The 10841-nt window shown below is 27.2% G+C and overlaps 1 protein-coding gene across 1 annotated transcript in view; it reads right to left on the reverse strand.

Moving 5' to 3' along the window:
• The window catches only part of LOC107457082 (retinal homeobox protein Rax), a 29722-nt gene extending 19521 nt beyond the window's left edge, over positions 1 to 10201 (reverse strand). Inside the window, exon 1 of the mRNA XM_016075141.3 lies at positions 9032 to 10201. Coding sequence (XP_015930627.1) covers positions 9032 to 9218 — 187 coding nt within the window. The 5' untranslated portion in view covers positions 9219 to 10201. The remainder of the gene's footprint in view (positions 1 to 9031) is intronic.
• Between the last annotated feature and the right edge of the window lie 640 nt (positions 10202 to 10841).

Consider the following 10841-nt stretch of genomic DNA (forward strand, 5'->3'; position numbering starts at 1 on the left):
ATTTTAACCCTCTGAAATCTATTTATGACCCATTATTTTATGGTAAGTATTTTTCCTCTTTTATTTTTGTCGGTTACATTTTGGAGCATCCCGTATAGCGACTTGGTTGTAATCAATTTTAACAATAGCTGCATTCCTACTAAACTTAATAAGACCCAGTTTATTATTGATTCCTGAATTTTTGTTGTTCCATAAATGTTTAATTCTGATTAGTTTTATCAAAATGATTAAAAACAATTTAAGTCACAATAAGAAAAATCAGAATAAAATATTCCAATCGCAATTAGAATTTAGTAGCGATTAGAATAAAATTTCAATCATACTGGAATGCTTAATTTATCACATTACTATCCAAATAAAATGTAAGAGTTTCTTTTAGAGTTTGGACTTATTTCCTACCCTTATCAAAAATTTAAAATTATGAAATGAAGAAATATTCTTTCCTTGCCTGTGTCTCTCTATTATAAATCCAGAACAATTTGTTCTATCATCATTAAATTCAACAGTGGCCGCAGGGGTACATTTAACCCCAGACCCTGAAGTTAGTTAAAGATTTTCGATTGGTTCCTTCGGTAGGGTCGTGTGAAAGACGGAATTTTTTCATTGGCTTTGAACTCTCAACTGATAAAAATGAGACTGCAGAAGATTTTCTTTCCTTAAAGATATTTTAAAGATTACATCAGTGATAGTTGCTAGCTTATAGCTCTAACTGAGAAAACGACTTATTTGCACATTCTGTAAAATTTAATTATTTTCTATTCGTTACGTTAGATAAACTCATTGATATCATATCAACATCATGAATATCATAGCATTGGGGGATTACGTGACCAAATTAGTATTCCTGAATTTATTTGAAACCAAGTGTTTATTTTGTTCATAATTATGCTTTTAAAACGTGTATCCACAAAACTAAATAATTTAAAATCAGCAATAATAGATAATAAGAAAAAAGATATGCATTGAAAGAGCAAAAATTATTGAAGAAATAGTACTAATTTGTATATGGAAGAGGACAAAAATTGCTATTCTCCTATTGGCACACCAACAATGATTGATTAAATTTGTTATCAGGTAATAATTTAATTAAAAAATAGCTATGTTCTAGAAAGCAAAATTGATGGAGAAAAAGTAATTATCCTTTTAGGGGAATCGTGAAAAATTGCCCAATTTTTATTGACTCCAATGTGGCTTAATTAATTTTGGTAATATGTATAAATTGAAATAAAAAATAATCTAAAAAGAAACATTTATGAAGAAATTATACTAATCAGTGCAAAAGAAACATAAAAAATCGAACTATTGTATACGTCGATGATGCTTATTTAATTTTGGCAATAAGCACTATATGAAATAAAAAAAATGATAATTTTTGTCATCTTTTAACCTAAATACAAGTCTAAATTTTATATATATCCTAAATTTTTGTATGTTATAACATTTCTAGTAACACTTTAAATTTAATTTGTTTAGAATTTCGCAGTTTGTTTTTCATTTATTCAATTCTGTTTTAGCTGTTTTATAAACGGAAACATTTATCGTGTTGCTTGCAAAGATCTCTTTTAATATTGTCATTCCAAAGCGAATAAATAACCAAAAATATTTCTTAAATCTGCTACTCTGATCATAATTTTGTGTGTATGTATATATATTTATAACACAAAGTAAAAAAGTTAAGGGAAAACTAAGAATTAAAGAATTAGTAAGTTTTATTAACTGTTCAGAAGTTACAAAATCAATTATTCTAATTACATTTTCATGATAATTTATCCTCTTCTCTTTTAAAATTTGTTTTCTTTTCCGTTTCTTTCCTTGTTTTTATTTTTTTATTTATTTTTTTTTTCATAGCAAAAAGTAATTATAACAATAATAAATATTTTATCATCTGAAGTTCTTACTTTTGAGAAGAAAGGTAAGATAGGGACAAAAAAAGCGATCCTAACATTTTTACATAATAAAACGATTTAAAAGATACATTTCTTCCCTTTAAAGAGTTATAAATCTTCCTCTAGCATAGCTCAGATACTTCCTTTCCTTTTTTACAAAAAGTAAGAGAACTTTAGAAACTCTTTTTATCTTCTACTTGCTTACGTAATATTTAACTTCACATCATATTACTCAAATAATTACGAAATTGTTAAATTTTGAAGATAATATTTCTTAAAACGTGCCTGATTTTTTTTGTTTTTAAATTAAACGACACCTTTTACACAGTGTGAAGATAAAATGAAAAAATAAAATTAATTTATAACTTATTTAGGGAAGAACAGAACCTAAGTTTAGATAAACAAACAATTATTGACCTTATTGATCACAAACATGTAAAGGGGTTTTGATGGGTTTAGTAAGGAACAAAATTTTGGATTTATCACTTAGATTTGGGGACTATTTTTAAACATCGAGTGCTCTGCAAACAAAAACCTTTTTCAAGAGACAGGCATGCAAAGTTTAATAGATTAATTAATATTTGCATATCTGGTACAAATAAAGAGAGAAATATACCTAAGATATCTTATGATAATTAATTCATTAAATAATTATCGAAAAGGAATGTAATTGAGTTTGATTTAGAAGAAATTTTATATTTAGCTAGTTCCTAAATAGTTGAAGATTGAAATAAATAAGAAAAAGCTCGAAATTACCTAAAAGGTGTGTTTTGGGCCCAATATAAATATCTGATATCTAAAATTGGAAGGTAAACTTCATCCGCCATTTTGAATTCAAGGGGGCGGGATTAAAGAATTTTCTTAAAACTCTACCTTTGAAGTCGATGGATTAGCTTTCTCAAAAACTAATGCACGGCTCTTATTAAAATTTTACACACGTTTTCTAGATAGAACTGATTAGATATTGAAGGAAGGGTATTTTTTTTTTCGTTGCCAACTATTTTTACAAGGCTATTAGGTCATAATTTTACCGAAAATAATAAGGCTTATAAATTTATCAAAAATTCAAACTTCAATTTTTTTTCAAGGCTTTTCCCTCATTTCAATTTTATCTAGAGAAATTTGCAAAATTTTAGTAACATCAATTCTGCAGTTTTTGAAAAATATTATCCACTGAAAAAATACCTTTTTTTCCTAAGGGATCTAAAAATATCTGCTCTAAACGTGTAAATTTTCATAAATTTCAGATGAAAATTTTATAAAATACTGTTAAAAATTGTTTTTCTTTTGTTTAAAGTTTTAATGAAATATTTTTTGTACATAAAAACAGATGAAGAACATATGCTTTCCCCTCTTTTTAAATATATTTAACTCCTTAATTTTTTTAATTAATTAAAAATTAAGAAAATTATCTTTTTAAGCTGACTATTTACTTGATAGTTTCATTTTTTCTGCAGACATGCAATGATGATGAATCTTCAAAAAATGGCTTTCTTTTAATTTTTAATAGTATTTTTAATAGTAATAATTAGGTGTTTCGTCTTTCAACATCTTAAGTCACTCTAGGAATCATTAGACGATGTGTCAAAATTTCTGTCACTTTTGTAAAGTTATCATTATAAAACATGCATGCTTCATTCACTCAGATAGCAATTGATCCTACAGAGATTTTTAATCAACTTAAATTTAAAAACAACTGATTTCTTTTATTAAAAAAAAACGTTTACTAATAATTACCAATAAAAATTTAAAGTTTTTGTAAAAAGTAAGCATTAAAAAATGCACTTATTAAGAACAAGGGAAAATATTTTTCCTTGAGATTTTTTTAACAGATCTTCTATACTACAATCAGTTTTTCTCTCCATGCTACAAATTGTTTTAAATAACATTTTTAGTTATTTTTTTCACCGAAATACGCAAGTTTAAAAACATTATAAACAACAGGGAGTAGCCTAAAGGTTGTAACAAACTTCTAGAAGAAATAAGACACATCATCTGGATCAAAATTGCGCAGTAACCCATGTCCAGAAATACGCCTATAGGGGCGCTTTCTCATTATGTGCTGTTTATTCTTAAGTGTGCTTCTGAACAAATCATAGCCCTTAGCTGCGTATGCCGGCCTTTCAATTTTAATGATAATGATATGCCTTAACTCCCCTAAAAGTGTGTTTCAACATTTAACCGATTTAAATGTTGTATATTATGTTTTTAAACTTATACATTTCGAAAAAGTTTCTAACTTAAAAATGACTTAAATTGAATGACTATTAAAAAAAAAAGCAGGAGCAAAACTAATTTCTAATCTTTACATCATCACATCCGAATTAAGCGAGATCAAGTATTTGAAAAAACACGACAAAAAAAAAATTTCCCTAGTGAAATTAACTAATTAACCCATATAAAATCTTAATTTATCATTTTTCAAAATTTATTTAAATTCATTCAAAATATTAAACATTTACTTTTACGGTTTATTAAAAAACGCTGTATTGAAAATTTGAGAAATAGTAAGGTTTATAAAAATCAAGTCAATTCAAGAGCTTAAGATAATAAATAATTCTCAAATTTAACTATTGAATAAAAATAATGCATACACTAATAAAAACATACGATTTTTTGATTAGGAATTTTAACATATACTTAATTCCTCACAAACACCGTTTAAAGTTCATATTAATTTAAAATTGAAAAAAAAATTTGCTTCAGCAGACGAAGAGAAGGATTGTAAATTTTCCTAAACATGCTTACGTAATGTTTGAGTCATTACTTTTTTTTTCAAGTATTTGTTAATAACTCTAATTCTGCCCAATATTTTACAGCGGATTGAAAAACAATATTGTTCAAATTTTAACAACTTTTATATGGTGCCAAATTGAACCGTATTAGATGGCTTCTTAAACTTGATTACTTGATACTATGGTTCAACTTAAAAGGAAGCATTATGCAATTTAATACCTTAATAAATTTGCAGCAACCTTGAACAATATTATGATTCAAAGTACCGATATTATGGTTCAGTATTTAATCAATTTTTTGATGGAGTATCCCTGACTTAATCCCTTTTACTTATTCAAGATATTTAATTTTCATTCATTAAATTATCAACGCGACTTTGTTAAGAGAAAAAAAAGAAAAAAATTTCAATTAATTAAAATTTATTATTAATTTCATGCTTAAATTTAAATTTTTACTGATTATATTTTGCTACCATGAATAAAATTTTTTAAAAAAATATATTTAAAATAAAGAAGGAAGAATCAGCTTTAGTTTTTTTTAGTTAGTTATCGGTTCATGACATTTAGTAGGATTTCGGATACTGGTATAAAAGATATTGAAATGAGGCGAAAAAATAAACCTAAAAAAACCTAAAAGTTCCTAGTTTTTATGATCCCCTTAATAGATGTTTTATAACATGCGTATGAAATAAAAATGTTTTGAAACTTGAATAGGTTTTTTAGGCATAAATAAAAACACCATGTATTCTGCTTTACATCATATTTTAATCATATTGCTATGTAATACCAAGCTACTGTACTGCAAGAAAGGTAAAATTAGAAACATTAATTGGCACATTCTTAAATTATTATACGAATTTTTGCGTAAAAGTTAATAAAATGGCTTCTATCCAATCCGGGACACTGTTTTCATCATTTATTGCTCATCATATCATGATTGATTAAATAGCTTTAAAATTGATCAATCTTTAAATTTTCAACTTTTCTAACTAATGAGACGAATAAAACAGGTAAATATTAGATAACACGTATCATTAAATGCAAAATGGAAAAATTATGTGCTAAAGGAAATGTAATGGTTGTTATTTAATCTGCAAGGAAAAAAAAATCTAGTAATATTACTGTACTGTATGGTAATGACATTTTCAATTTAAAAAAATTATTTTAAAAATTGTAATTCAGGTTAATAAAGCCAAAATTTACGGTACTTGAATCATTCATGTGGTACCGATTTAACGAAAATTTTGATTTTCAAAATTATAGGTTATAGTTCTTATTGCCACACATTTAGTAAAAAATACGAAACTTAAGAGTAAATTTTACCGAATAGATAATTTTTATGCCATCTAAGGTAACATGATAAAATTACCTATTTTTACCACATTTTCCGAATTTTTACACACATTATAAAATCATATTATATTGTAAACTTAACCAAAATAATTACTCCTAGAAAAATTACCTAACTTTTTGGTGATCCCATAGAGCGTGAAACATGGTATAATTAACCAGATTCTGGCAGTTTTGATTATACTTTATTTCTCAATGTGGAATATTTTATTTCAAACTTATACTGCCCATTGCATGATTATTAATACAATGACATCAAATAAAATTTCTGAATTATTCATTTCTAAATTTTCAACTTTTTTACTGATGAAGAGGGAAAAATGGGTAAATATCAGTTTCGAGACATCATTAAATACACATTATGTGCAAAGAGTAGTAAAATGGCTGATATCCAACCTGGAGAAATAAAATTACTAGTATGCAATTTGATACACTGTTATCAATACTAATTTAATCACCGTAATCTAAAGGTTTAAGCCAAAATTTAGTTGTAATTTTTTTTTTTTTTTAAACTTTTGGGAAGTTGAGGTAACGACAATACTCATAAACGTACATGACAAATCTAACGTACTGCTAAAAATATCCCGAATTAGTTAATCTCATATTAAACAAGTTTTACTAAGCAGAAGTTCATTTTTATAATTTTCAAGTTCATAACATGGCAAAATTTAATTATATATACATGATGCAATTTTAAAAATTATAGAATTCTATAATAAATGTAATTTAGTTATTTTGTTGTATAGTAAATGAATTATATTAACATAAATTTATTCCAAAATTCCATTAATATTCAATACTTCATATGAAATATAGTTATAATTTGTGAATCAAATTAAATGTTTATAAAAAAAATAGAATGTTTGTATTATTATTATTTTCGAATTTCTTGCAACGTAAGAAATGTAAAAAAGAAATATAAAGTAAGTCGCTAATGGAATAGTTTAATTTAGTGAGCCCTTTCAAGAGCTCTAACAATATATACTGAAGTAAATGAATTAAAACAAAAACTTGCCATTTTGTCATTATTATTGTTATTACACAAAATAAAATCTTGCACGAAATATTAAGAAAGTCAAAATGTGCATGTAAATCAAATATAAATTTCTTAACCTTTAATTTTTTTTTCACTCAAAAATATAGAATTGAAAAAACATACTCAATACCTCTATAGCATAATGTTGCGTATATAACACTACTTCGGAGGAGCATGCTACATTTTTCTGGCACAAACGAGCACAATACGAAAACTAGTTTAACGTTGTATCATAATATCGATGTTTAGAACCATAATATCAAGCAAATAGAGTCATTCAAATTGAACCATTGTACAATGTAATCATATTTCTTTTTTTTAAAAAAAATGATTTTTTGGTACGATAATGTGGCTTATTTTGAAGCCACATTATCGTACTAAAGGTCTATTGCAAGTTTATCCAAATTTGAACAATTAATGTAGTTTAACGCGATATAAAGTTTCTAACAGTGTAATACAATGACTTTAAAATTCTACTTTTGCTTCGATTTAATTTTTATGGTTAAGAATTTTATAGGTCTATATTTTATCACTTTATCTACGATTTCTATTCTGAGATTAATGATATTCTGATTAGTGATTTCTGTTCTAAATGAATGATTATTTGTAATTCAAATTCAACATAACTAATTAACATGCAATATGTTACATATTAATTAGCTCGAACATACCTAAACATGCTAATTATCCAGAAGGCATCACTAGATTGGAAAGTTACAAGAAATGTGACGTGCAGATTATGCAGAAATCTTTAAAAACTAATGCTTACACATAATTGAAATTTTTTTTAATCTTTTGTACAGTTTTTGAAATGCAATCCACAGTACATTTCTCTTCACAATTGATTATTTTTAATTCAAATCTAATCCATTTAAAAGTACAAAGATATGTGCCACGGAAATTTGTAATATTAAAGCATGTTTATTCATTTGAAATAAGTTTTTGTAAATAAAGGTGTTCGCCAAGTATTATTTATAAATAATTAGTTGTCATATTCTGCTAAAAATCAATTTTTAAGGCAACAAATTTTTTTTTTGGCATGTTAAATAACATGCCTTAATCTATTACACCTTATTACAATGTAGTTTTTTTCTATTACTTAATACACTTCAAATAATGGAATAAGATTTCTATAATAGCTTTTATTTCAACAATAGAGCCTGAATCCGCTTTCATATGACTTTTAAAAAATTTGGAAGGCGTATGGTTCACATTATGGTTCAAATCTACTGCTTAATATGGTGCCGAGATGACCCATATTTCCTACTTAATGAACTTTATTGCATAATACTATGGTTCAGTTAACAGCGTAGATTTGCACCCAATTATGGTTCAAAACATAGATAATGTGGTTCAACGTTAAACTGATTATCGCTGATGAAGTGATTGAATCATTTACTTCTTTGGTTATATTTCTTGATAGAAAAAATGTTCCTAAGATGAAAATTAAAAAGCAACATGACGCAAAAGTCAAGTAAAAAATTGTCAGCTCTCTTAAAAAGAAAGAAAAATCTTTGTTTTCATTTTGTGGATAAAAAACATGTAGTCTTGAGTATTTGAAATTGACGTTTTAAAACGATGTTCTAACATTATACTGACATCCTTGTAAATTATTTTTAACGAAAATATCACCACTTTTTTGACAATTTTCCCATTTTTATCAGGTTTATTCCATTACTACTGGTAATTATTTCTTAAGGTCAACAATACAAAATTTTCGTTTATATTTTAACCCATTTTAATTATAAATTTAAAACGAAATCCAGTTTAAAAGAAAGCTAAATTTATTATCTGATTACAATAAATTGAATATTCGAATGTGATTCTTTTTTGAACACCTGCTCAATGAGAAAAGCTGCGAATTAATGAAGATTTATTTACGAATTTCAATGATAGATTCATTATCATTAAAAAGCAAATCGTGAAATTTTCAATTGACAAAAAGAAGCTCTCATTCATTATAAGCAACCACGTGCCAAAGTTAGTGCATGAAGATTAAAGTTTCGAAAACAAAATTTACTTACCTCTGGTATGGACACTAAAATCAATGGCTCCATCTGGTTTACCTCTTGGTTCACCAACTTCTTGAATGTCAATTAGATTGGGACGACGCACAACGTCTCTGCCTACATTCAGAAGTCTTTCGATACTATACAGTGAGAATCTACTGGGCTGTCTATCAAGAGTCGGTCTTGAATCTTCCATTTCCATGAAACTTTATAATTCTGAGTAAAATGTCCAATATCACAATTCGCTTTACAAAAATATACACGGAAACTAAACTTTTCTTGCTCTCTGAATGAGTTTAATCATCTTCTCTCATTTTCAGCAACAAAGTAAGTGTTCACTACGATCGTTTAACTCTTATAATCGATTACTTGAATGGATTAAAATCGTTTGCTTTAATTGTTTCAAATAGTTTTTTAAGCAACGAAATTTATCGGTTGCTTGAAATGATTACATTCGTTTTATTATTTTTTTGATCGTTTGCAGCTCTAAAAACTATTTGTTGTTGTAGGAATTAATTGCCTTTGCTGATTCAATCACTTCATGTTATATGTCGGCTCATTCAAGAATATTTGTCGGCTCATTCAAGAATCATTGTCGGCTCATTCAAGAATCATTTATTGTATTGAGGATTTTTTTTTTCTGCAAAATGATTTTGTAAGGATATTAGAATAGTTTGTAACTGCAAACTAAATATTTTATACTTTTTTAATACTTAATTTAAAAGATTTGTTAAATATTGGCTTGTAACACACTTTTGTTTTATTGAGTATTCCATTTGTTTTACAGCTAAATGTCTTGGAAAGTCCTACATTCTCAGGGAAGAATTCAGCTCGAGTCGCAAAGTGCTGCATGCTTTTGACAATGCATTTAAAATTCTATCGACACATGCCATGTAAAGTTTATGATCTATTACTGCTGTCACTGTTGAGATCTGGAAAGAACGTTTTACAACTGAATCAGGTATCAGCGACCATAGGGGAGGGGAGGGACCGGAAGGACGGATGGACAGCTGGAAACACCCCTTCCTGCAGAGAAGGACCGGTGAACTATCTGGTTAACGCAATTATCCCCCGAAACGAAACCTTGAGCACCCATAATGAAATATTTGTCTAGAAACGCTTAAGTCGTTTGCCGCTCTCTGATTGGTGGATGGGGGGTGTGCTTCGGTTGCCGCCTAATTCCTCAACTCGCTCGCTGATACGTGAATCGCCTTCCAACGAGCCTCGTCTTGTCGGTCAAGTGGAGTGCTGGCATTTGGCGACAGATCTCCACCTTTGGCATTCTAATTTCTATTAACACATTTTTTAGTAAAGAGGCAGAAGAAAAAAAATCATTGCAATTATAAAAAGGAAATAATAATAAAGAAAAATGTCGGACTTTGTCTGAAGAGTTTGTTTCTTTTATTATGGATACAAGTACTTTATTTTTTGTCAAAATGAATTTCAAAATATTTTGGATGTTTATTTGCTTCACTATTTCATCAATTTTTTATACTACTCCACAATAATCTATTCAATTTATTGCGGATTAGAATTTAACATTATTTTGAAAGAAAAAAAATTGGGTTAAATTTTTATTTTATATAGGTTTAAAAAGTAATATCTTCCTTAGCAATTATTGAAGATGGAACATATAATTAATTTGACATATATTGATTGAAGACTAAATTATTGTGAAGAAAAAAGACAGCGTTTTAAAATTCTTTATTTCAACGACACTTTTACTGCAATAGGTTTTCATAATACTGTTTTCATAAAAGCATACAGGACTATTGTCCTAAAGGTTCTAAAAAGGAAAAATGTGATTAGCATAGAAAAAAAATGG

The sequence above is a fragment of the Parasteatoda tepidariorum genome, chromosome 7 (assembly GCF_043381705.1).
Source record: "Parasteatoda tepidariorum isolate YZ-2023 chromosome 7, CAS_Ptep_4.0, whole genome shotgun sequence".
NCBI lineage: Eukaryota > Metazoa > Arthropoda > Arachnida > Araneae > Theridiidae > Parasteatoda > Parasteatoda tepidariorum.